The sequence below is a fragment of the Ovis canadensis genome, chromosome 3 (assembly GCF_042477335.2).
Source record: "Ovis canadensis isolate MfBH-ARS-UI-01 breed Bighorn chromosome 3, ARS-UI_OviCan_v2, whole genome shotgun sequence".
Taxonomy (NCBI): Eukaryota; Metazoa; Chordata; class Mammalia; order Artiodactyla; family Bovidae; genus Ovis; species Ovis canadensis.
In genome coordinates this window covers 102,288,691-102,315,826 of record NC_091247.1, presented here as the reverse complement: position 1 = coordinate 102,315,826, position 27,136 = coordinate 102,288,691, and the positions used below count along the sequence as shown (strand labels likewise).

General features: G+C 44.0%; 2 protein-coding genes across 8 annotated transcripts in view; one reads left to right on the top strand and one right to left on the bottom strand.

The window, feature by feature from the left end:
• The window catches only part of MRPL30 (mitochondrial ribosomal protein L30), a 32,618-nt gene extending 14,666 nt beyond the window's left edge, over positions 1-17,952 (top strand). For 2 of the 4 annotated variants that reach the window (XM_069583856.1, XM_069583857.1), the window contains exons 5-6: positions 209-282; positions 361-584. In XM_069583856.1, the coding sequence (XP_069439957.1) occupies positions 209-282; positions 361-493 (207 nt within the window). In that variant the 3' untranslated portion in view covers positions 494-584. Of the gene's footprint in view, positions 1-208; positions 283-360; positions 585-7,271; positions 8,278-15,040 lie in introns of those variants that run through there. The other 2 variants (XR_011255787.1, XR_011255786.1) reach the window with 2 other exon arrangements.
• LYG2 (lysozyme g2) lies at positions 14,983-26,197 on the bottom strand. Of its 4 annotated transcripts, XM_069583855.1 has the most exons (8): positions 26,083-26,128; positions 25,505-25,695; positions 23,769-23,845; positions 21,212-21,352; positions 20,262-20,458; positions 19,219-19,357; positions 17,063-17,204; positions 14,983-16,609 (listed from the first exon to the last, which is right to left on the bottom strand). In XM_069583855.1, exons 3-7 carry the CDS (start codon positions 23,809-23,811, stop codon positions 17,086-17,088), a joined length of 639 nt encoding a protein of 212 aa, XP_069439956.1. In that variant the 5' UTR covers positions 23,812-23,845; positions 25,505-25,695; positions 26,083-26,128; the 3' UTR covers positions 14,983-16,609; positions 17,063-17,085. The 4 variants fall into 4 exon arrangements, with proteins under 4 accessions (XP_069439956.1, XP_069439955.1, XP_069439953.1 ...); XM_069583854.1 differs by lacking the exon at positions 26,083-26,128 and having other exon boundaries at positions 23,769-23,840; positions 25,505-25,763; XM_069583852.1 differs by lacking the exon at positions 14,983-16,609 and having other exon boundaries at positions 16,916-17,204; positions 23,769-23,840; positions 26,083-26,197.
• Positions 26,198-27,136: the final 939 nt, after the last annotated feature.

The following is a 27,136-nucleotide window of genomic DNA, read 5'->3' as shown; positions in this document are numbered from 1 at the left end:
AGTGTTGTTTAAATTTGTTGTAAATTTTCCACCTTTAAAACTTCTAACCTACTTATTTAATATTTCTTTTGTTTAAACATATTATTTCATGTAATATATTAGAAAGTTCGATTTAGATAGAAGGAGACTTCACCTTAACCTCTTCCTGACACGTGGGACCATCTGCACTGTTGAAATTGATCCCTAATGTTGTTTCCTTTGTATGTAGGCACACACTCCTCAAGTTCACAAGAATATCCCTTCAGTGAATGCAAAGCTGAAAGTGGTTAAACATTTGATAAGGTTTGTTATTTGTTATTCTAGCAGTTTCTTAAAATGTGTTACCTGGTATGACACTGACAGCATCCTCTCATGTCACAGAATCAAGCCCCTGAAGCTGCCCCAGGGTCTCCCAACAGAGGAGGACATGTCCAACACGTGCCTGAAAAGCACTGGCGAGCTGGTTGTGCGGTGGCTTCTGAACCCCACGGACCAGGAAGCGAAGAAGTGCTGACAGCCCAGCAGCTTCAGAGTAAAAAGTGGGAGTCATTTCTATTTAAAGATGGTGAGAAAGTGTTCTCATTAAAATACTGAAAAAATTTGAATCCTTTTCACTGGCTAAGCATGGTGTGATTCTTCCTTGATGTAGACTTGGAGGTTTTAGTGCTATTAATTGCTTTAATTCACGCCCCACCCCACCCTCAGTAGTTTATCTCCCCTCCCCCCCCACCCCCCAGTAGTGTAACTGGAAAATGGGTAAGAATAGCAATGTTTAAACACGTGGGTTCAGGTGACACTTTAGCAATCGTTAACTTTTTTAAAAACTGGTTTTCTCATTTGGATTCAGCACACTCTATGAGTGGTCCTTTAAAAAATTTTTTTAATTTTAAATCGAAGGATAGTTGCTTTACAGTATTGTGTTGGTTTCTGCCAAACATCAACATGAATCAACCAGTTATATTTATGTCCCCTCCCTCTTGAACCTCCCTCCCCATCCCATCCCTCTAGGTGGTTACAGAGCCTATAAGTGGCCCTTTGAGTGAAGAGTGTATTATGTATGTGTTGGGGAAATCCAGAGCTGACCAGATGTGGTTCCTGCTCTAAAGGAGCTTAGTCTGCTCTGCTGGGGAACAGAGATTCAGCCAGAGGCGTTAGACACCGGGTATAGCTTGACGGATGGCTATGTGCTGTTGTGTCTATACGTACATATGTGGACTTGGCTTCATTCTATTCTTTAACACCCAGTAGTATCTATTTTCTAGTTATAAATCTCATTTGGCCTAAACTTTATTGATATTCCTTTAATTCCTAGAAACCTCTGCCAACAATTGAGGTTTATTATTTAAAAGAAGTAAATGAGAAGGGAAAAATTCTTTAGGGAAAATTATTTTCTTTTGTTTCCTTTTCAGATACTTGTAGGGGTGGGGAGAATTTTAGGAGAGGTTCCGTACTGGGAGATCCTGTGGCAGCTGATAACTAAAGATGATGCTGAAGACTTGGAATTCTAGTTGCCCTTTATTTTCTTTTATTTGCCCTTTATTCTCCTAAAACCTGGCTCAGGCAGCAGTAACATTGGCATACTCGCTGCCCGTGGTCCTGTGTCTATCCTGTCAAAATCTGGGCATCAAGCAGAAATGCTGCCTGAAGTGAAGCCAGATCCATGAATTAATAAGCTTCAAGGCAGTCACAGTTTCAGTTCTACAATTACTGAACATCAGTACATATATAGCCTGGAGAGGATATAAAGCGGAAGGATACTAACTTCACAGGGCTGGTTCTAACTGGAGAGATAGCTATTTGCCACAACAGAAGCTGTCCATGCTTTAGTTAGCTTGAGGCCAGTTGTGGATATGAAAGTTGCCCCTGCTGATGTTTTCCCATCTTTTACAGGGCTAATATTGTTTAACATGGGGAGAGGACCATTGGTTAATTTTTACCCAAAGAGTCTAACAAATTTTGGATAAGTTATTTTAACCTTAGCTGTGCCTGACTAAAGGAAAATATCTAAATCTTCATTTGGATGTTTAGAAATGAAATTGTCCAGAAGAGTAAAAGCCTGTCGGGAGAGGAGCACAGGCTAGAGTGTTCGTTTTCTGTTGTAATGTGACATAGTACCACAGTCTCAGCCGCTTAAAACCACATGTGCTCATTACCCCACTGTTTGTCTGGGTCAGGCATCTGGACATGGCTTAGCTTGCTAGTCCACCTAGGGTCTGACAAGGTTACAAAAAAGGTATCAGCCAAAACTGGCCTCTTTTCAGAGCCTTGACAGAACGGGTATCTGCTTCTAAGCTCTCCCAGGTTGTTGGCAGAATTCATTTCCTTGTAGCTATAAAATTGAAGGCAAGTTGCTTCTTTAAAAGCAGCATTAGAGTGAGAGACTCCAGCAAGATGGGTGCTACCTCTTAGGTAGCCATGTAAATGCAGTCATCTGGATTCCATCTCCTTTGTTGCATTCCACTGGTTAGAAGCAAGTCACGGGTCCAGCCCACATTCAAGGAGGAGGGAAGTTCCACAAAGGCATGACTGCCAGGGGCTGGGATCCAGGGGGCTTCCATGAAGTTGATATGCCAAGCCTGGTCAAGTCCATCCTCCGGCTGGACAAGGGAAATCCCGAGATTCATACTCCTCTGCCTCCCATCATTTCAAATCTTTTAGGGACTTCTTCTCTCCTGTCTTTGTGTCTCTGAGAATTGCTTTATATTTCAGAAGGTTTGTCTGGCCACTCCTTGGTGAAACCATTAGCCCTTTGGTCAGGCTCAGGGGAGATAAAGTTACCTAAGTACTATCTTTTTAAGAGCCTCTCCACTTCCCAGGGTCTTCTCAATCTAAATGGTGCCTCTTTCAGTCCAAACACCTGTTTTCTTCATCTTTTCTTGTTAACAGTACTAACTGTTAATAGGATGCTTATCATTCTGTCACAATTTCACCAAAGTTTGGAATTGCACTGGCCACTTTAGGAAGCTTTTGGCATGAGCAAGATTGTGTGTTTGGGAGGTACTTTAGAACAAAAGGTAAAGAAATCTCGATGAAGACATTATTTGTCTGGCATTGAAACATGTATAATCTCATATAAGAAACAAATCACCAGTCTAGGTTCAATGCAGGGTGCAGGATGCTTGGGGCTGGTACACTGGGATGACCCGGAGGGATGGTGTGTGGGTGGAGGGGAGATGGGAGAAGGGTTTGGGATTGGGAACACGTGTACACCCGTGGCAGATTCATGTTGATGTGTGGCAAAACCAATACAATATTATAAAAAAATAATAAAGAAAAAAAGACATTATTTGTCTTGTTTTTCTTTAAAAAATTTTAAAAGACTTTTTTTAATGCAGGTGGTATTCTTCCCTTCTTATATTTTGAGGAGTATTAAGTATTGACTTTTGAGCACACAGCTTGATAAAAATATCAAGGGTCTAAATTACTGTCTAAACCATCTGTCACCTTTTTTAAAGTATACATGTCACAATCTGTTTTATACATTTAAACTTTTCTCAACTTTAATATGTTAGGTAAATGATTAATTAACTAAGACTGGGGGACTTCCCTGGCAGTCCAGTGGTTAAGATTCCACACTTCCACTTCATGGGGTGCAGGGAGGTAAGCTCCCCCATGCCATGCAGTCCGGCCAAAAAAAAAAAAAAAGACTGGATGTCTAGACAGTTTCCAAATAAGAAACAGACACAAAATGTTAATTACTAAATAAAAATTTTACCCTTATTTCTTAGAATGGCAGTCTAGTGACAAATGATGAAATGCCTTTGGATAAGATCACTTATATTTCTTTTTCCCTCGAAAGTAGTAAGATGATAGGAAATGATTAGAGAAAAAATAGCTAAACAATATTTCATTTTCTGTCCTCTAATTTTCTCCATTGTCTGGAGAAAAAATTATTGATCACTTTAGTTAATGATAATGCGGTTAATTATGCATGTGTGCCTGCTTAGTCAGTCAGTTGTGTCTGACTCTTTTGACCCAGTGAACTGTAGCCCGCCAGGCTCCTCTGTCCATGAGATCTCCCAGGCAAGAATACTAGAGTGGATTGCCATTTCCTCCTCCAGGGGATTTTCCCAAACCAGGGATGGAACCCAAGTCTCCTGCATTGGCAGGCGTATTCTTTACCACTGAGCTACCTGGGAAGCCCAAAGGGAACATATCTCAACATAATAAGGGCCATATACGACAAACTCACAGCAAACATCGTTCTCAATGGTGGAAAACCTGGAAGCATTTCCTCTTAAGATCAGGAACAAGACAAGGATGTCCACTCTCTCCACTATTTGACATAGTTTTGGAAGTCCTAGCCATGATAATCGAAGAAAAAGGAATAAAAGAAATCCAAATTGGAAAAGAAGTATGCATAGAAAATCCTAAAGATTCCAGCAGAAAACTACTGGAGCTCATCAATAAATTTGGTAAAGTTGCAGGATACAGAATTACTACACAGAAATCTCTTGCAATCCTATACACTAAAGACGAAAGATCAGAAAGAGAAATTAAGGAAACAATCCCATTCACCATCAGATCAAAAAGAAAAAAATTCCTAGGATTAAATGTACCTTCAGTTCAGTTCAGTCGCTCAGTCATGTCCAATTCTTTGTAACCCCATGAATCGCAGCACGCCAGGCCTCCCTGTCTATCACCAACTCCCAGAGTCCACCCAAACCGATGTCCATCGAGTCGGTGATGCCATCCAACCATCTCACCCTCTGTCGTCCCCTTCTCCTCCCACCTTCAATCTTTCCCAGCATCAGGATCTTTTCAAATGAGTCAGTTCTTCACATCAAAGTGGCAAAAGTATTGGAGTTTCAGCTTCAGCATTAGTCCTTCCAGTGAACACTCAGGACTGATCTCCTTTAGGATGGACTGGTTGGATCTCTTTGCAGTCCAAGGGATTCTCAAGAGTCTTCTCCAACACCACAGTTCAAAAACATCAATTCTTTGGCACTCAGCTTTCTTTATAGTCCAACTCTCCCATCCATACATGACTACTGGAAAAAACCATAGCCTTGCCTAGACGGACCTTTGTTGGCAAAGTAATGTCTCTGCTTTTTAATATGCTGTCTAGGTTGGTCATAACTTTCCTTCCAAGGAGTAAGTGTCTTTTAATTTCATGGCTGCAATCACCATCTGCAGATTTTGGAGCAAAAAAAAAAAAAAGTCTGCCTCTGTGTCCACTGTTTCTCCAACTATTTCCCATGAAGTGATGGGACCGGATGCCTTGATTTTAGTTTTCTGAATGTTGAGCTTTAAGCCAACTTTTTCACTCTCCTCTTTCACTTTCATCAAGAGGCTCTTTAGTTCCTCTTTACTTTCTGCCATAAGGGTGGTGTCGTCTGCATATCTGAGGTTATTGATATTTCTCCTGGCAATCTTGATTCCAGCTTATGCTTCATCCAGCCCAGCATTTCTCATGATGTACTCTGCATAGAAGTTAAATAAGCAGGGTGACAATATATAGTCTTGACGTACTCCTTTTCCTATCTGGAACCAGTCTGTTGTGCCATGTCCAGTTCTAACTGTTGCTTCCTGACCTACAAACAGGTTTCTCAAGAGGCAGGTCAGGTGGTCTGGTATTCCCATCTCTTGAAGAATTTTCCACAGTTTATTGTCAATAAAGCAGAAATAGATGTTTTTCTGGAACTCTCTTGCTTTTTCCATGATCCAGCAAATGTTGGCAATTTGATCCTCTGCCTTTTCTAAATCCAGCTTGAACATCTGGAAGTTGACGGTTCACATATTATTGAAGCCTGGCTTGGAGAATTTTGAGCATTACTTTACTAGTGTGTGAGATGAGTGCAATTGTGCGGTAGTTTGAGCATTCTTTGGCATTGCCTTTCTTTGGGACTGGAATGAAAACTGACCTTTTCCAGTCCTGTTGAGTTTTCCAAATTTGCTGGCATATTGAGTGCAGCACTTTCACAGCATCATCTTTCAGGATTTGAAATAGCTCCACTGGAATTCCATCACCTCCACTAGCTTTGTTCATAGTCATGCTTCCTAAGGCCCACTTGACTTCACATTCCAGGAAGTCTTGCTCTAGATGAGTGATCACACCATTGTGATTATCTGGGTCGTGAAGATCTTTTTTGTACTGTTCTTTTGTGTATTCTTGCCACCTCTTCTTCATATCTTCTGCTTCTGTTAGGTCCATACGATTTCTGTCCTTTATCGAGCCCATCTTTGCATGAGATGTTCCCTTGGTATCTCTAATTTTCTTGAAGAGATCTCTAGTGTTTCCCATTCTATTGTTTTCCTCTATTTCTTTTCGCTGATCACTGAGGAAGGCTTTCTAATCTCTCCTTGCCATTCTTTGGAACTCTGCATTCAAATGGGTATATCTTTCCTTTTCTCCTTTGTTTTTCTCTTCTCTTTTTCACAGCTATTTGTAAGGCCTCCTCAGACAGCCATTTTGCTTTTTTGCATTTCTTTTTCTTGGGGATGGTCTTGATCCCTGTCTCCTGTACAATAAATCTACCTATGGGGACAAAATTACTTATAAAAAGTAATAAATTCGTATCAGCAAAAAATAAAAAATAAAGGGAATTGATTTTCCTAGGTTAGTTATATGTCTATTAAGTACATTTCAGTGAATATATTTTTAATGTTAAAAGAAACATAGTCCTCGGACATAAAGACTGGTACCATAAAACTATCTTCTAGAAGTTTTCTCCATTGTTCTGAAATTAAAAATTCTCTCCTTGCCCCCACTCCCTTTCTTTTCATTATGAATCTGTACAGGCACTAGGGAACAGCTTCAGTTAAATGGAAATCAACAGAGGCTCTTGGCTTATTTCAGTCTTTCTTTACCTCCAGTAGCCAAGATGTGTATCCGCCTTGAGTAAGAACCACAGCAGTAATAATAAAAGTATGAAAACTTCAGTTGATTTAGTTCCTGGGTCTCCATTAATCTTAATGGCTCCCCATGCTGTGCTATATAGACTTCCACTGACGGTAAACCCTTGGCATCTTTCAGGTAATCACCTAACCTGTGGTAAACGGGTGCTGTTCCTTCACACACCGCTGTCCAATATTGTCACTCTAAACCCAGCCACCTCCTTCCCTCTCCCACAAAGGGACAGCCCACAGTTGCTTGCCTCAGGGAACTAGCCATACCCTAAACTGACCTTCTAAAGACTCCCCGGAATAATTCTGATTTAATTGTGTGTGTAGATTATACATACTTAGTAAAATTAAAAATTACTAAACAGGCTGGCTCATCAGACTCAAATTTGCCCTTGAAATATAAGCTTTCCTCAAAAGTTATATCCATTTGGATTTCCTTGGTCCAGAGATTAAGAATCTGCCAGACAACACAGGGGATATGGATTGGATCCCTGGTCCAAGAAGATCCCACATGCCACGGAGCAAGTAAGCCTGAGCACCCTAGAGCCCGAGCTCCGCAAGAGAAGCCACCACAGTGAAAAACCTGAGCACCACAATGAAGAGCAGCACGCCACTCACCACAACTAGAGAACGCCCAAGTGCAGCAACAGAGACCCAGTGCATCTGTAAATAAATATTTTTTTAATATTTAAAAAATTTGATCCATCCAATGCCCTCTCCCAGATCTGCCCAGTAACAAAACTAAATATTTATACTGATGGGCTAGGTAGCTGATTTGGAGTTATTCCGTGACATTGAAATGCTTTAGAAACAAATGTGCTGATCATCACAGGAGCCCTACAAAACTGAGAAAGAATTAAAGAGCCTTGAAGTGATTTTCTATATGTAAGGAGGTGGACGTAATAAAAAGTGAAACTTGGCAAGTATGTTTTGTGATATTACCCACAAAGTGAAAGTGAAAATGAAGTCGCTCAGTCGTGTCCGACTCTTTGTAACCCCGTGGACTGTAGCCCACCAAGCTCCTCTGTCCATGGGATTCTCCAGGCAAGAATACTGGAGTGGGTTGCCATTTCCTTCTCCAGGGGATCTTCCCAACCCAGGGATCAAACCCAGGTCTCCCGCATTGCAGGCAGACACTTTAACCTCTGAGCCACCAGGGAAGCCCATTACCCACAAAGCAGAGGAAAATCAGCAGCAACATTGGGCCAGCTGGGTAATTTTAAAGATACCACTGAGAGTTTTTCCACTGCACGTCCTACCTGCCAGCAATGCAATTCTGACAAGACTAGACAGGATGTTCAAAGCCCCTTTGAACACCTTGATTTCCTCTCAACTGGTGGTGGTTGGGGGTGAGGCCGTGTATTTCTGATTGTATTTACATACTACAGGGCAAGCACAACTGTGGATATAAGGATAAATAAAACACCTGATTCTCTAAAGGACCCTGCTGGATCCTGGGATGTTTTCAGTGTGTTTATTGCTTGGGTTTTATAATCTGGGACTCTGGCTTTGTAAGACTTGTCACGAGACTCACGATCCTTTGGTTTCTGGTACTTGCTTGTGTTATGGTTGGTCATTGTTGTTATTGTTCAGCTGCTAAGTTATGTCCAACTTTTTGCAACCCCATGAACTGCAGCACGCCAGGCTTCCCTGTCCTTGACTATCTCCTGGAGTTTGTCCAAACTCATGCCCATTGAGTTGGTGATGCCATCTAACCATCTCATCCTCTGTCATCCCCTTCTCCTCCTGCCTTCTATCTTTCCTCATTGTATCCTGTCCAAAATCTTAAATGCTGCTGTGCAGTCATTGTCACATCAGATGACTCAGCAACTCATCCTATGACAGAAGAGGGGGCATTAGCTCTGGTCCAATAAAGACTATGCCCTCTGGACATCTTCCTGGTCTCACCTGGCAAACTTTCCTGTTTTGTTTTTCTTTTTTTCCACACCCCACGACACTCGGGATCTTAGTTCCCCAACCAGGGATGGAACCCATGCCCCCTCCAGTGGTCCTAACCGCTGGACCCCCAGGGAATTCCCTGAATCAGCAAACTCAACAAGTGAAAAATCTGGCTGTCTTGGATTCATACCTGTGGTCTGATTTTGTCTTTGGCCAAGGAGGATCATTAGAGAAAAACAACTCTGACAGTCAGGAGCTGGCTTGGAACCATCACACCTTGGTGTGTCTAGGAGCTGGAGCGATTTCACAGATCACCAACATCAGATAAAGCCGCTGTGTGACTGATAGTGGTTTAGTTGCTAAGTTGTGTTCGACTCCTGCAACCCATGGACTGTAGCCCACCAGGCTCCTCTGTCCATGGGCTTCTCCAGGCAAGGATACTGGAGTAGGTTGACATTTCCTTCTCCATCTGTGACTGATGGATCAAGACAAAAACACGCTCATTGTGTAATCATGTCTGAGAATAGTTGAAAACACCAGTATTGTTCAAGCCAGAAAAATGACTGAACATTCCCCTCTTCTGGGTAACGTGGGGGCTGCTGCTCCTTGTCACACAGCTTCAGCCTCACTTCTTCCCTCTCACCTTCTAGATGAGATTAATGAAGACACCAGTCATAGAGCCATCTCTTTTTCCTGACAGTGTCCAATCCTGAGCAACCCCTGCTTCTGTGAACACTCATCAAAATCATCTAATAAAAGCCCAAATCCTGTAAAGTCCTTCCCAAAGAACTGTTTCTGAGATGCAATAAAGGGAACTTACCAAGTTCCAGATGTGTCTTTTGGTCTGCGGCGAGCCAGCACTCTCGATGCTAATTTTTTTTTTCTTTCGCTGCGTCAGGTCTTAGTTGGGACACTTTGTTGTGTCATGAAGGTTCTTTCATTGCATTGCACAGGCTCAAGAGTTGCAGCGTGGGCTTAGTTGCCCCATGGCATGTGGGATCTTAGTTCCCTGACCAGTGGTTGAACCCAAGTCGCCTGCATTGCAAGGTGGATTCCACTGGACCACCAGGGAAGTCCCCTGATGGTAATTCTTGTTGCTCTCATGGTCTAAGCTGCTAGGATCTCTCCTTAAGATCATTCCACTCAGCCTCCACCTCTTTAGAGTATCTCTGTGCTCCTAGCTTCACCACAGGTAACCCAGTCTGCTGGTCCCCCTGCTTGGAGAACTTGCCAGAAAGAAACTCAGGTGGTCCAAGTCTTCCTTTTTCTTCTGTGCAGGGGGATCCATCACTTCCCTGCTTTCTGTATTCCGTTTCCCAGCATGGCTGGTGCAATTCCAGGCCCTCAGGATGGCTTGGCATGACATGTGAGGGGAATCTCCAGGGAAGAGAATATGAGGTCAAGCCATGGGGGTGAGGAACAGGGTGCAGGGAACAGGGTGGGAGTAACCATCAGGTGCCACTGCCCCACCAGGACACCCTGCCCCTGTTCCTTCCTGTCTAAGGCTTGTGCCCTGCCCTCCGCATTCCCAAGGACATCCCTGATAAGGGCCACTGTCAACAACTGCATGTCATTAACTGGCTGTGAGGTGTCTTCATACATGTACATATATGGAACCTCCCAGAGCTGGCATTCTGCTGTTTGAGGAGCCTGGAGAAGATGCTGCTTCCACTGTCCCCACTTCAGTGTCCACAGCCCTCTTGCAGAGCCTCCCTGACACCAGCCTCCACCTTCTCAGTGGGCCCTACAAGGTCTCCCAGCCTCTGCTGGAGTGCCTTCCACAGGCCCATTTCCCCTCACTGCACCTGTCCAGGCTCCCCTCATTGTCTTCCTTCTCACTGATGGGTCCTGCCCCACCACACTTTCCCACCTCATCACTGGCTTTTGTTTTGCCCCTCCCTTCTCACTGGCATTTCCTGCCCCCACGGCTGGCCTCACCACTTTGCTCCAGAATGCCCTAGCCACTGTGTCCTCCTAATCGTCACTCATCCTCTTCACCACCTCATCCCCTCTGGCTTCCTTATCTTGGCCACCAAGGTCTTCTCTGCCATTAGTCCCACCTCTTTCCCACTAGAGCCCTTTGTGCCCCTGAACAACAGTCTTTTTGGACCATCCTCCAGCCCCCACCAGAGCACACTCAGATACACACTCTTGTTCCCCAACTAGACTCCCCCTTTGTCTCTGGGGGTCTCTTCTGTACCCCCATGTTCATAGCAGCATTATTTACAATAGCCAAGACATGGAAATAACCTAAGTGTCCATCAATGGCTGAATGGATAAACAGTGTGGTTGTATAATGAGCATTGCATGCTAAATTACTGCAGTTGTGTCTGACTTTTTGTGATCCTTTGGACTGTAGCCCTCCAGGTTCCTCTGTCCATGGGATTCTCCAGGCAAGAATGCTGGAGTGGGTTGCCATGCCCTCCTCCAGGAGATCTTCTTGACTCTGGGACTGAACCATTGTCTCTTAAGTCTCCAATTGGCAGGCCACTTGTTTACCACTGCACCACCTGGGAAGCCCCATATTATTCAGCCATAGAAAGAAGGAAATCCTATCATTTGCAACAATAGGAATGGACCTTGCCAGCATTATGCTAAATGAAATAAGTCAGACAGAGAAAGACTAATGGTATATGATATCACTAATAAGGGGACTCTTAAAGAAAAGAAAGAAACAGCTCATAGGAAGAGAGATCAGGTTTGTGGTTACCATAGGCAAAGGTCCAAACTTCCAGTTATAAGCAAGTAAATCCTGGGAGTTAATGTACCTTGTGATAACTTGTTAACACTGCTGTATGTTGTATTTGAAAGTTTGTAAGAGAGTAGATCCAAAGAGTTCTCTTCACAAGTTAACTTTTTTTTCTTTTTAATGTGTCATCATGAGATGATGGACATGAACTAAATTCATTGTGATCATCATTTCATAAAATGTGTAAATCACATCATTGTACTGTATACCTTAAACTTACACAGTATTATGTGTCAATTATGGGGGCTTCCCTGGTGGCTCAGTGATAAAGAATATGCCTGCTAATGCAGGAGACATGGATTCAAGGAAGATTCCCTGAGTCAGGAAGATTCCCTGGAGGAGGAAATGGCAACCCACTCCAGTATTCTTGCCTGGAGAATCCCATGGACAGGGGAGCCTGGCAGGCTGCAGTTTGCGGTCAAAAAGAGTCAAACACCACTGAGCGACTTTCACAGACACAGTACATTCATTAGAGAATAAGATTAATTTGCCATCACTGATCAGTATTCAATGAGTACTACCTTTACTAATAGGGGTACTAATGTACGCTTTGCATACAAAGCTGCTATTGAAACACACTCTCAGGTGAACATTCACCCCTTTGCTCTTTGAGCAGGCTTCTCTCCTCTCAGATTGCATCTTCCATACTCTGAAGATACCCATGACTCTCACAACTTCCCCCTCCAACTCTCCTCTCACTGAGGGTACTAGACCTTAGGACTTTTCTGAAGTCTTCCCTGGTGATGATAGTTAAGGCCTCCACAGATCTCCATAGTGTGGACACTCTCCCCAGATCCCCCTGAGAAGACCCCAAGGCCCAGAACCATCCATAGAGCCTCATGCTCTTCACCTGTCTTCAAAGAATGCCGAGTATATGAGACAACGTGGTGATAGACCCTATCTCTTAGCACTGCTCTGTAAATAAGAGCATAGACAGATGCTAGAAACATAGGTAACAGAAACGAAAACAACCCATGCACTGCACGTATAGGAAAGTCTTCGCAAGCACCACAGTGTTGAGCAACTGTGAGGAAAACTGTGTTTTGTGCCCTCATAAACCCTACAACAATACCTTCAAAACTGTACTGCACTTAAGATGTATCTTTTTCCCCTAAGATACTCTTGTCAAAACATTCCAGAACCCAGGACAATCCTAAGATCCGTTCATTATATTTTTGCAAGAAAATGAAGCTAAAAATGTGTGTGCATAATCCAGTTTAACCTAATTAGTATGCTTTCTATAACTTTAATAAAGGATAGGAACACACATTGGAACAAAATTTTATCTGATCATTTTATTTTAGATCCATGGACACAAAGCTCAAAGGATACCTGAGCAGGGAACTCTTTTTCTTTAGAGAGGACTCCCAAAAAACCTCCTCAGAGCTGTAAGTGATAAGGAATTTTTGTTCTTTACCTGTGAAAAGGCTAATCCAGATTCTCTGGCTCCAGTTCCTTAAGTCAGAAATACCTTGACCGAGAGTTCACTTTGTTACATGTCTTTATCTTACTTTTGGAATTCAGTGTGGGAAAAAGGCAGGAAGTAGTGACGGAAGGCTGGGGAATAGAGGCAGCAGGAGGGGACGCCAAGCCCACGGGAGAGCCTTAGGAAATGGAGAGGTTTGTGTAGACCTACGAGTTCAGAAGGGGCAAACAGCCTGGGGAACAGGTGGAGGAGCACAGACCCTGCAGAGGGAGGACCATGAGTGTGAGCGACTGAGTGAAGGACATAGTGGGAGCGAGAATTAGGTAGGCTAGGAGAAGACACGGTTAGGAACAGAGCCACATGGAGAATTAGGGAAGCCAAACCTGTTGATTTTCACACCATTAACTTGGGATGTGCAAACAGATAAGATGGGATGCTCACAGTCACGGCTCCATATGGTTTTGCTAGTTTCAAATTACAGTGAACAGCCTCCAGCAACTAATTTCATTCTTTAAAAAATGAGAAAAGCTGTTTTTCCTCAATGATAATTACACTCAAACTGGATTTGACAAAGCCAAGCACTGGAGTGGTGTTGCTACTCTTTGCTGCTGTTAAATTTGAGCTTGTCAATCAAATAGGAATTCAACCCCAGGCAACCAGCCAAAAAGATAAACAAGTGAAACAGAAATGAGAAGCAATTCTCACCCAGATTCCGGTGGCTACTGGTGTGCAGCCCTTCTCGGGATGCCAGAGCCTGCAGATTCGTGTAAAACAGTGGTCCCTAACCTTTTTGGCACCGGGGACCAGTTTCCTGGAAGACAATGCTTCCACGGACTGGGGGTGGGGATGTGGTTTCAGGATGATTCAAGTGCATTACATTTATTGTGCACTTTATTTCTATTATTACATCAGCTCCACTTCAGATCACCAGGCATTAGATCCTGGAGGTTGGGGACCCTGTTGTCAAGTGTTCAGGCTCTTTAACCTCAAAAGGCACAATGAGAAACCGTGCCTCCCCATCCCTTTCTGCCCTTCACATTTTTAAAGCTTCAGCCATGTTTTAACCTGTCATCTTCTTAAAAATAAACAGCATAGCTTTTCTGAGGAACGTATTGAGTGAACCCAAGCAATAGGAATGTCCACATGGCATAATTCCTTTCACACTTTAATCTGTGTTTTGTTCTTTGTGTTTTCTCCCCCTCATTGGCCAGGCCTTCCTTTGTGTTCCTTTGACTAAAGCCAGCCTCTGTTCCAGGTATTTGTGAGGTTTGTTTTGGGGTCGGGGAGATGGTCAGGATCTTAGTTCCCTGACCAGTGATTGAACACACAGGAGAAATAAGAGACACGCGTTCAATCCCTGGGTCAGGAAGATCCCCTGAAGGAGGGCATGGCAACCCACTCCAGTATTCTTGCCTGGAGAATCCGTAGACAGAGGAGCCTGGTGGGCTACAGTGCATAGGATAACAGAGTTGAACACGACTGAAGCAACAGCACATGCTAGAGGGAGGAAAGAGAGGTTTTCTGGAGAGTGCCCTATACACAAGCAAGGGCCTTCCTATGTCCCTAGACATTTCAGGATCCTCAGTTGATTTACAACTGCCAGGATCTGCATGTCGGCATCTACGGCCTCCTTCCCTTGGAAGTGCAGGTAAGTACACCACCTAGTTGCACGGCAGACCAGAAGAGCAAAGAATTAACCTGCTCTCCCCTCAACGGGCAGATACTCAGTCAATGGCTCTTAGAAGTTGATGCATAAGTACCCCAGCTCCTTGGCCCTAGAGTGTAATATTAATAATTCTGCAGTGTGTGTTTTGTATAGTTCCTTGATGTTTGCTTGCAGGACCAGACTCCATTGCCCACTGTGGTAGCCAGCTTGATGATATATGTTTTATGAGTTGTCTTCCCTTCCCTGTATCCCTGAGCCACTTCATACCAGCATTCCCTGCAGCGCTCAAATAAACCACCTGCACCTGAGGGTCAGGGTCAGGGTCAGGGTCTACTTCTATGGTAACCAAACTATGACACCTTAAATATGGGCTCTCGTCTACAACATCTGGTGTCTCAGTCATAAGTCATCATACTGTTTCTTGTTTTTAAATTATTTTGAAATGATCTCACCTGGGTGTACTTTATTGTTTCAGTGGTGACATTGAAGGAGTTTGCAATTAAATGGAGAACATGTTTGTGGTTTCCCCCACAGAAGAAATCATTCTCGAGCAAAGTGAATGTCTAAAGAATGTCCTGGATTGCCTATATGCAGAGGTAATAATCAAATATTTAACAGCTGATACAGCCTGGTCCTCATCTGATCATAGAAGATGCTGGCCTGTATACTGTCACACTATGGCTCTGCCCCAGTGAAACACAGGGGTCCCAGCTCGGCCTGGGTCACATCTTCAGGCAGGGTTGAGAGGTCATTGAGCGGAGAAGGATTTACCTGGCTTTTTCCAGGGGGGCTCAGATGTAGGCAGTTATGTTTTTTTTTTTTTTTTTTTGGCTGTGCTGAGCCTTGGTTGCTGCTCGAGGGCTTTCTCTAGTCTCGGTGAGTGGGGCTACTCTTTGTTGCCATGCAAGGGCTTCTCATCACGGTGACTTCTCTTTCTATGGAGCACAGGCTGTAAGGCACAAGGGCCCAGCAGTTGGAGCACACAGACTCAGTAGTCTCAGAGCAGATGGGATCTTCCCAGACCAGGGATCAAACCCCTGTTCCCTATATTGACAGGCAGATTCTTATCCACTGGACCAGGGAAGTCAGGTGGGTATGATTTTGATTCCTCCTCAGAAAAAGAAGTTGTGCATAGAAACATTCATCAAATATCTCTGAAGGAAGCTAAAGGCCCAGCAAGGACCACAACGGCAGGGACTTTGAGAACTTTACAATCCAACATGTTACTGGTGTTTTTCTCCGAAGTATGGAAGCGAAAGCTGCACTCTACCTGAGGCTTCAGGAGGAATGTCTCTTCCCCATGGTAGGTGGTCTGGGCAAGACCAAAAAGCAAAGCAGCCAGCCCATGGGTATGTGTATGATCCAAGATAATCCATCAGACTCTCTCCCATGGGATGATAAAAGTGAAGCAGAATGGTGAAAGGATGGGAGAAAAAGGCATTGGAGTTCATCTATGCAGTGAGCGCACTAGTTGATTCATGCAGTAGGGTGCTACAAAGCACGGTCAGCTGGTTCCTGCTACCCAGAGTCCAGAGTTGCCTGGTTTCTCTTCTTGTCCTCGAGCTTCTCATTGGCTCTGCGAGCCTTTTGATAGCCTTTCAGTAATTTCCTTTTATTGCTTAAAATTTCGAGGATTGGCTTTTACTTGCACCTAAAGAACCACAACAAATTCAGGCCCAATATGCTTATCTTCAGCCACATTTTGTGGAGAATGGACCCCTTGAAAGAGCATGTGGCAGCAACTACTGACTAAAAAGGGAAGAAGAGAAGCCAGTCCCTGGATCTTCATCAAAGAAGAGGAAGAAGACATAGGAGGCAGGAGTGGGCCTGAGGGATGCAGTCCTTGAGGAGGATTAGCTTTGCCGAGGTTGGCTCTCAGGTGCCCAGGGAGCTCAAATTCCACCCTGGGAACCTGACGGTTTCTCTACCATTTCCCAGGTTGGCTTATGAGTCAGGCATCCCTCACAAGCAAAGCTCCAGGGGCTTGAGCAGATGCTGGGAGGAGGTCCAAGGCTCAGGTCAGGCTCTCTTCTTTTTAGTAATTCTGGTAAGACAGGGAGTATGTGGGCATTGAAATCATGAACTAGGACTTCCTGGTGTTCCAGTGGTTAAGACTCTGCTTCTATGGCAGGGGGCACAGGTTCGATCCCTGGTCAGGGAACTAAGATCCCACATGCCGTGTGGTGTAGTCAGGAAAAGAAAAATCATGGGCTAAAATGAGGCCCTGCTGGAATAGGCAGACTTAGTCCTAAGAATATGGTAAGAATACATAATTTACTGTGATATCCACTTTACTGCACAGTAATTATGCATATATCTATATATATCTCACAGAAAACATACTGTGAACTGGAAGGATTTTCCTTTTTTTATGCTTATTTGCATGAAGAAGAGTAGGAAATGAATTTTTTGTCTTAAGTGCAACAATTATTTGCCAGCATTGGGTACAACACAGCCTTATCAAATCCTCAAAGGGGTCATATGAGCACCTACCAACCTGGCCCGCCCATGGAGCTTTGTCTAGAAGCCATGTTTCTTATAGAACTTAGCTCGGGCTAAAACATCATTGACATAGTCAGCCTGTATGTCTGCAGAGGTGGCAATGGCTTCAGTTCCTGACTTGAAGGCTGAGAGACCACCTGAAATGAAACCAGAGGTTCGGGTTGAAAAATTAACTTTCAGCAGAAGTAAGCTATGAGCAAATCTCCAAAAGCACAGTCCCAGATCTTCTTCCCCCCTTCCTCCCCTCCTCAGAGGATCTACTTCCTCAAGAGTCAGTGAGAAAATTCCAGATGGCTTTCCTTCTGTCTCTCTTTTTCTAGAGGCTTTTGTTTTCTTGCTGCAGAAGTCAGATTTGCTTCTCATTTCTTTACCAATCTTCACTCTGAGGATACTTGTGACATTGTCTCAGTCGTTCAGTACCTCATTCATTCACTCACTCATCCATTCAGTAAGTGTTTTTAAGCAACTACTGTGCACCAGGATGGGTGCCACACTGGCTTGCACACTGCACAGCGATGCCCGAGACATACTCGTTTCTTTGTAGGGGTATGTGCGCAGCGTGCACGTGTGTGTTACACCCTAGAAGGTTAATCTTCAGTAGTTCCTCATGTGTTTAACATAACCGTGCTCTGCTTGGATGTCTAGAGAAAAAGACCCCTGGTCCTGATCCCTGCCTCCTAGGACCTTGAAATAGAATATAGAAACTGTTTATTCAAAAATCAGGCTGTAAAGTAATGGAAGGAGAGAGGTACTTGCATATGGGTCCGTAGGAGGTGTGGTTGAATGTAAAAGGAGAAGGAACCAGGAAACCTCAGAAAACAATCTGGTTGTTCTGGCCAGGATGACTGGGTATATTATAGTGCCTAGAAACTGTTTATTCAAAAATCAGGCTGTAAAGTGTGGAAGGAGAGAGATACTTGCATATGATGGGTCCGTAGGAGGTGTGGTTGAATGTAAAAGGAGAAGGAACCAGGGAACCTCAGAAAACAATTGTTTGTTCAGGCCAGGATGACTGGGCATATTATGGTGCCTTCCACAGAGACAGAAAATATGAAGAAAAAGCAAATGTATAATGGGAGTCTAGTGAGTTAATTCGCTACCCCGTGGCTCAGCTGGTAAAGAACCCACCTGCCAATGCAGGAGATGCAAGAGATGTGGGATCCCTGGGTTGGGAAGATTCCCTGGAGAAGGAAATGGCAACCTTCTCCAGTATTCCTGCCTGGGAAAGCGCGTGGACAGAGGAGCCTGGTGGGCTACAGTCCGTGGGGTCGAAAAGAGTCAGGTACAACTGAGCGAGCAGGCAATGTGAGTTGATTCGGTCTGGGAGATGCTGAACCTGAGGTGGTCTGTGATCAGCTTAGAAGGCATATTTCCCTGGACACATCATGGTACTTAAAGCCCTGCTGTCACTGAGGATGCTCACGGGGTGAACATTCATTCCAACAATTCAGAAAGTGGGCAACAGTTTCTTACACCAGGGGAAAAAAACCCATCAGATAAAGGCAAACATATTCTTTTAAACGATCACACTAGCTCTCAGGGCATCACTCAAGGACCAATGATTGGCTCAAGGACAAATTAGAAGTCTTCCCTGGTGGTTCAGTGGTTAGAAATCCCCTGCCAAGCCAGGGGACTTGGGTTTGATCCCTGGTCCTGGAAGATCCCACATGCCATGGGGGCAACTAAGCCTGTGAACCACAACTACCGAGCCTGTGCTCTGGAGCTCCCGAGCCACAACTGCCGAGCCCACGCGCCACAGCTGCTGAAGCCCGCATGCCTGGAGCCCATGCCACCCCGCCTCCACAGTGAGAAGCCTCTGCACCGCAACTCGAGAGTAGCCTCCAGTTGCCACAACTGTAGAAACCCTGCGTGCAGCAACTAAGACCCAGCACAGCCATAAATAAGTAAATGCTTTTTAAAAAAGGAGAACCAAGGAGAGATGCAAAAGGAACCCCAACATCTGGCAGAAGGGGAATGGAAGCAGAAAAGAAGACCACTCCAGGGAGCTCAGTGCTTCAGAGAGCGTTCAGGTCCTCCCAGGTCCAGGGCTGCCCTGGTGGGCATGGGCCCAGGAATACCCAGGGCACACCCGGCCTTCAGGGCTCCCTCACTCACCGCTCTTCTAAACAAAGCACTACACATCTGGCCTACCTTTGAGGTGCTGAGCCACACTCCAGCTGGGGAATTTTTTCTGGATTGCCTTAATTCTGTCTGTGAGAATCCCAACAGCCTGCAAAAGGTGTTCTTTGCCATCCCAGGTACCAACAGGACGATGAATGTTTTTATCAAGCTAGAAAATTCAGATAAGAATGTCAGCATCTGAATGGAACAAGACAGGTTTCTGTTGCCCTGATTTCTATTCCTCATAGAGGAAGGTCATGGGCACCGCCTTGCCCCTTTTCTCTGTTTCCACAGAATCAATTCTAAATGCCCTTTCTTTCATAGGAAAGAGAGTCTGAAAAACAAAGAAGGATTTGGGAGAACTGGGTGTGGCATAGTTTTAGTTAAGCACTCTAATATTAACAAATAAATAAAGGAAAAAGTTGTTTTAAAACAAGTAATGAGCACCCAAAGTCTAGATATTTGCAGTCAAAAATATCTTTTTTCTAAGTGGGGAGACTGGAAGTCTGGGTTTCTCAGACAATTCAAAATAAAGCCTGGTGGAATTCCCTGGTGGTCCAGTGGTTGGGATTTGGTGACTTTGCTTCCGGGGCCCAGGTTCAATCCCTGATCAGGGAACAAAGATCCTACAAGCTGTGTGACACAGCCAAAAAATAATTAAATATGAATTTTAAAATAAATAATAAAAGCCTGGAAGCAAATATTCTGAAAATTTGAGTCCCCTTCCTCCAAATTGCCTAATGAACAATTTGGTTCAAGTAGGACTTTGTTATAATGTTTTGATCTACATGGATGAAATTTACTATGTCATGAACCTCAAGTGGATACTGGTAATAGTGCCCTTTTTTTTATATAAGATTTTCTCAATTTAAGTATTTAGCATAGTATTCATTGCAAATTGTAGTTATAATACCCATAAGATACTTTTTTTTAAAAGATATCAAATGTTACAGAATTACCAGCAAAAGCCATGCAAATACCATTGTTTTAAAGCCTAGGATAAATGCGAATAGTTGCAAATAATCTATCAGGAAGGATGGAGTAGGGCTGACAAAAAGCTTCTGGTTGAGTACCTGCATCAGGCCAAATTTAAGTCCTGTGTGGTCCCAGCCATCCAGCAGGATGGTTCCACCATGGCTTTCTCTAGAGATGATGGCTGCAATGAGAGCAGGGTCCACGCAGTGCCGCAGTCCAATTTCTTTGATCAGAATTTGGTAAGACTGTAAGGCCTTCAAATCCATCTCAGCAAACATCTCAGAACCACGGATGCCTGCGTCAATAGAAAATAAACGGTGTTCTCCACTTCATAAGAGAACTCTTTTTCAGTTTAATAAGTAAGCCACAGCTCCTGACTGTAGCCCCTCAGGCTTGGGACAACCATTTTAGGACATTTTTGATCTCTGATTGCATAAACTCAGAAAGGTCCACAGCCCAGATGGATACCACTTCCACTTTCTTTATTGTTCTTCTGTTTTTAGCCACATTTGGTGCAAGAGGGGAGGTCTTGGACATGAAGTCAGCCAACCTAAATTTGAGTCTGGTTCTGCTGCTACCTAGCCCCGGAAACTTGGGAAGTCCTTCCTCCTTGCTAAGCCTCAGTTGTCTGATCTGTAAATTGGGAAGGTAGGATTAGATTGACCTTGCAGTTGCTTCAAACTCTGACATGCTAATACTGAGACAACGTGAAGAGTCTTCGGAGCAGAAGACCAGGAGAGGGCATACAGGGAGCCTTGCCCAAGACGCTCATGTTGTAACATGAAGCAAACCCAGCAACAGACGGAAAACAGAGCCAGAAACGGACGTTTTCCTATGTAGAAGTAAACACATCTGGGTCAGGTTCAGAAAGGATGAAGGGAAAACAGAAGAAGTTTGTTAGATGGGTCGGGATTCTGTTTTCCTCTAGTTTTTAATTTTGATAATGCAGCTATAAAAATGAACTTCTCAAAATTAAGCTACTTCCTAAGAAAGACTCTGAAAACGGTGAAAGGAGGCTAGCTAGACGCTTGCATGGCCTTACACTCACCGCAGGCAATCATCCTTGTGTTATCACAGGGGACACCAGGGGTCTCCATGGTCATGATGTCGCCGTAGCAGCCATGGTACAGGCGGAAGTGCAGGCGAGGACTCATTGTGTGAGTGAAGGAGTGTGAGCCCCAGGAAGCGCCTGTAGGGCACAATGATAATTCGCCTGAAACCTTCGAGGAAATACTGCTCAAATTGCTCTTATGAGTATTACTAAACCAATGGCAAAGCCATAGGCTTAATCCTCCCAAACCCCTCTCCAAGACCCCAGAATGGCTCACTAGACAGAACAGAACAGAAGATTCCCTCTTCCCACTCTAGTCCAACCTTAAAAAAATTGAATACTACCCTTAATTCTAAACTTTGTTCAAAGTATTATGACAATCAGTTCTTATAGGTCTCAAAAACATTTGCTGCAATCTTCATCAGAATGAAAACTGCCGGTAGAGTTTTAAGTAAAAACTTGGAGAAAATTTTTAAGACACCTCTGACGCAAGTGCTTCTGGAAATGTAAACATCTGAATTCATAACGGCTTTTGTTTAGGAAGATAAGAAAGAAGAGTATCATTCGCTTAAAGAAAGAAGGTTATCATTCACTTAAAATGGTAATTTGATATCATTTTTCTGTGAAGTTGAGTTTCTATCTAAATCTCATTAAGAAAATTGGAAATAAAATTTAACTTACCATGAAATTTAAGTTAAATCTATTCTTATTTTTTATTTTGTTATTATGAAGTGAGTTTCTATTTACTGAAGGAGATAAGAAGCTTGTCTATAAGTTGAAAAGTCTCTTCTAGTAGCTGTTAGGATGGCTGAATTGTGCCTTAAGACCACAAATTTTTGTTGTAACAAATTATATTTGTTAAAACATTTGCTGTGAAAACCTGTGTTTCACTTAGTGTTGTGAATGGTGTTTTTAACTAGAGAGGTAGATTTTACCTTTTCCCATAGATCAGTTCTGGTTAACTAGACAGTGTAAATTCTAGAGACTTTCTTAGGATTAGGCACAAAGTCAATGGAACTCTTCCTTGCAAATGTTTAGTCGCTGAATCATGCCTGGCTCTTTTGTGATCCCATGGACTGTAGCCCACCAGGCTCCTCTGTCAATGGGATTTCCCCAGCAAGAATACGGGAGCAGACTGCCATTTCCTTTTCCAGGGGATCTTTCCAACCCAGGGATCAAACCCACGTCTCCTGCATTGGTAGGCAGATAGGTTAGGTAATATTTATCTTCAAAGGAAAGCAAAGCAACTCTAAAGATTAACTCTTCAAAGTATGTGATTTTTAAAAAGCAAAACTCATCAAAGCCAATAAAAAATGCAGACATAATCTTCTCTCTCCCGTATACAAACAGGCAAAAAAGAAATTAAAAAATGAACCAAAAGGGCAGAGAGTGAAACCATCAAGTAAACTTGGGTTGCTGAGAAAGCCTATCTAGATTATAGAAGCAGCATAAACCAGCAAAGCCCTTACATTTCTTTAAGCTGTGTGGATTCCCAAGTGAGGCAGAGAACAGGAGCATCGCCTTGACTCCCCTCTTGGCCCTTGGTGTCTGATAGTGTTCGTGCCTACACGGTGTGTGTGAAATACATATGAGTGAATGAATGGACGGAGTCCCACGACACAGATCACATGTAAAATTGAAGCATGGGTTGTAAAGTAATTGGCCTCCAATTAAAATAAATAAATTAATTTAAAAAACTGAAGCATGGGGTTTGAGAGTGAGGGTGCAGACAGAAAACATACATCCAGAATCTGACCACTTCTCATCACATCTGCTACCACCATAGCCAAACCAGCATCGTGGCTGGTCTGGTTTAATGTTCAGCCTCTTAACTGACCTCCCCACTCCACTCTTGAAGTCTATTTTGATCTTATGAATATTTCTATAATAAAATGAATTACATTAAATAGAGAAAAAGACATTCTAAAAAAATGAAAAGCAAAAACTCTATGCGTGCATGCTAAGTCATTTAAGTTATGTCCGCCTCTTTGCAACCCTATGGACTATCTATCGCCCACCAGGGTCCTCTGTCCATGGGATTCTCCAGGCAAGAGTACTGGAGTGGACTGCCATGCCCTCCTCTGAGCATCTTCCCCACCCAGGGATGGAACCTGCATCTCTTGTCCCCTGCATCGGCAGGGGACTTCCACTGGCATGTATCTCCCCAAATGCCTTTTTGGGTGCCTTTTAGGCACCATCATACTGACTGAAAGTGAACTCTTTCTTCTAAACTCCTCCCAGAAAAGAATTTTTTCTATTCGCTCATAGAACTCTTATTTACTGTCTGGAATTGACAGTTTTCTCTTCCTATGTCTTGCCTCACAAAGCACTGTTCCGCAATTTCCCACTGATAACACCTCCACTTGCTTGGCAACACTCTTAATTATAGAAATAAGCAGCTGATTCATGGCTGGGCCTGTCAGGAGAGCCCACCCCCAACCCCATGACATATAATCACTACCATTTCTGATTTATGACTGGGCTGGATGGGGCTAGATGTTTTGGAAACATCTAGCACCTTGGAAACAGTGCTAAATGTCAGTCAAGAACTTACCAATGAGGACAAAAAGGCCCCCAAACAGGGCAAAAGATAGCATGGTAGGCAGTGACGCGTATCTTACAGCACCTGTGCTGATTCAAAAGAGAAACTGGTTAATTTTAAAACTTGAAAGTTTCCTAAAGAAACTAGTTTTGATTTTCTTAAAAAAGTTTCTTTTCAATTCAGTGCCCTTTTTTGTGTCCAAGATATTATTCTCATAGACTCAGTTCATTGGATCACTCTCTATCCTAAGCACCACTCCCAACTCATTTTAACCAGATTTCATACTGACATGAGCCCATGAACATCTTTTTAAAATTTATTTTTAAATTGGGGTATAATTGCTTTACATTGTTGTTTTGGTTTCTTCTATACAGTGGCCTGAATCAACCATGTTGTTGCTGTTTATTCGCCAACTCTTGCAGCCCCATGGATTGTAGCCCCGCCAGGCTCCTCTGTCTGTGGCATTTCCTCTTCTGAGGGATCTTCCTGACTCAGGGATCTAACCTACTTCTCCTGCTTTGGTAGGCAGGTTCTTGACCTCTGAGCACCAGGGAAGCCCAAATCAGTCATCAGGTCAGTTCAATTCAGTCGCTCAGTCATGTCCAACTCTGTGACTCTGTGGACTGCAGCACACCAGGCCTCCCTGTCCACCAACAACTCCCAGAGCTTACTCAAACTCATGTCCATTGAGTCAGTGATGCCATCCAACCATCTCATCCTCTGTCATCCCCTTCTCCTCCCACCTTCAATCTCTCCCAGAATCAGAGTCTTTTCAAATGAGTCAGTTATTTGCATCAGGTGGCCAAAGTACTGGAGTTTTAGCTTCAGCATCAGTCCTTCCAGTGAATATTCAGGACTGATTCCTTTAGGATGGACTGGTTGGATCTCCATGCAGTCCAAGGGACTCTCAAGAGTCTTCTCCAACACCACAGTTCAAAAGCACCAATTCTTTGGTGCTCAGCTTTCTTTATAGTCCAACTCTCACATCCGTACATGACTATTGGAAAAACCACAGCCTTGCCTAGACGGACCTTTGTTGGCAAAGTAATGTCTCTGCTTTTTAATATGCTGTCTAGGTTGGTCATAACTTTTCTTCCAAGGCTGCAGTCACCATCTGCATAGGTATACATATATTCCCTTCCCTCTTCAGCCTCCCTCCCACCCTCCTGTTCCACCCCTCTTGATCAGCACGGGAGTCTATGAACAACTACTTACATATGTTACCTACACACACACTCCCATCCATCTCCAAACAAGGTCACACCACAATTTTGTTCCTATTCTTGTACTAGTCTCCTGAGAAAGTCAGAAGAAACCACTTTTGATAAGAGGAACCTTTGAGATCATGACTCAGAAGAGGTTTGCTGTGCTCCATTTCTTCCTCCGTGGGCTCTATTCTTGGCTTCATTCAAAAAGCAGCTTATGCGTTTTACAAGATGTAAAAAGGCTAGGACTCCAAACTGTTCTGCATACTGGCTACATTGGGAGATTAGGACTGACGTATATACACTCCCATGTGTAACACAGATAGCTAGTGGAAACCTGCTATAGAGCACAGGGAGCTCACTGGCGCTCTGTGACCTACAGGAGTGGGAGAGGGGTGGGGGTAGTTGGGGAGGGAGGCTTAATAGGGAGGGGATCCATGTATACTTATAGCTGATATACTTCATTGTACAGCAGAAACTAACACAAGATTGTAAAGCAATTGTACTCCAATTAAAAAACAACACAGTAAAGCTAGGACTAACCTGGTTTGGGACTTTGCAGAAAAAAATCTCTTGTTTCTCTTTGAGAAGGTCTTCTGAACTCAGCGGCAACCTGTCAGGACTTTACACAGTGGTGACCTTTGTCCTATAACAGGTTGGTTTAAGTTCGAAAATCCATTAGCAAATTTCCGTCTTCCTGGTTTCAATCCACTGCCTTCAGTGAAGCTCTTGTGCTGTGGAGGAGATTTTAAACACCAGCATGCATACTTGCCTGCCTCTCTCACCTTCATCCTGTACCTCCAATCTGGGAGGAGCTTTATATATGCTTTAAAGCCCTCTCTATAAACCACTGACCTCATTAGGCCTGGTTATAATGGTACTCAGGGCTTAGGTGGCCCTTTTAATAAGAGGATTTAAAAGTATATATTAACCACTATTAATCAATTAATCTAATGAACCCCCAAGTTGTACTGGAGGTATATATTTGGTGGACGGTTTCTGGGTTTCTAAAGTTGTGCTAGGCAAACACTTTCTGAGTGTGAGAAGAAGAAACAGATAATTAGCCTTAAAAAGATAAATAAATAGGAAATACTAGCAGCTGCCACTCTTGGATTGTTTACCTGAAATGCTAAGCCTCCTGCTCTTTGGTCTCCATCCCACGGTCACACGGTCCTTTTGGCTCTTCGCTCCGATTCTGCCTGACAAGCAGATCTAAGAGTGTCTGCCTGCTCCTGAGATGTCAGTGAAAAGCCGGGGACTAGAAACAGGGGTACTGGTTTCCCAAACTTCTGAAGAAATGTGAAAACAAAATTTGGCCAAGGATGCACATTTCTTCGAGGATGGACTCTTTTCATACTGATTTGCAGGAAAAGATGGAGCCCATTGTGCAGCTCCAGAAACAGGAAGTGGAAGGGATGTTCTTTTTTTGCATCTGTCTGCACTGGGTCTTTGTTGTGGCACTCAGGCCTCTCTTTAGTTTTGGTACAGGGGCTTAGTCGCCCCATAGTTTGTGGAATCTTAGTTCCCTGACCAGGGATGGAACTCACATCCCTTGCCTTGGAAGGCAGATTCTTAACCAGTGGACCACCAGGGAAGTCCTGGGCAAAGTACTTCCCAGAGGGGAGGAGAGTCTGACACGGGTCTTGCCACCAGTGTGAGAAGTTTCTAAGGCTGTACACATTCTTTCATTCATCCCCCAGGTGAACAGAGGTGTGAGGGAGACTGGGCAGGAGACAGGGAAGACAGAGGCCCTGAGTCTAGCGTCTTCCAGGCTCCCTGGCAGTGAGCAACCACACCTCCTGGGAAAGCTGATCTCTGTTCAGCCCACTGCACTAGCTGCTGCCCGGATCCCTCTCTGGTTTGTAGAATAGTCTGCCCTTCACATGGCCTCCAGCCTTGCATTCCAGGGAAGAAGGGTGGGGCTGTCCTGACTGCTGATGCTCCTGCCTCAGCCATCAGGAAAATGGCTCGTGCAGGCCCTGCTCCACCACTCCTGTCAACGTCGCGGTCGGGGCCACTCTTTACAAAGTGGTTTGGCGTGGGTCCAGCTGCCCCAGACGGCCCTCCGGAGACCGTGGCACCAGCTCATAGCCTTCCCAGTGCCAGGGCTTCTGCGGGGCTTACCAGCTAGGAGTGAGCAGAAAGATCAAGGAAGGGAGAAGAGCTAGTGGAGAA

Bases quoted from the DNA above. Each gene is read 5' to 3' on its own strand.
- LYG2 (XM_069583852.1), bottom strand. From the start codon at position 23,811: ATGCTATCTTTTGCCCTGTTTGGGGGCCTTTTTGTCCTCATTG. The intron at 21,353-23,768 runs GTAAGTTCTTGA...TGTGCCCTACAG, and splicing joins GGGCCTTTTTGTCCTCATTG to GCGCTTCCTGGGGCTCACAC. The intron at 17,205-19,218 runs GTAGGCCAGATG...GTTTCATTTCAG, and splicing joins TGTGGCTCAGCACCTCAAAG to GTGGTCTCTCAGCCTTCAAG.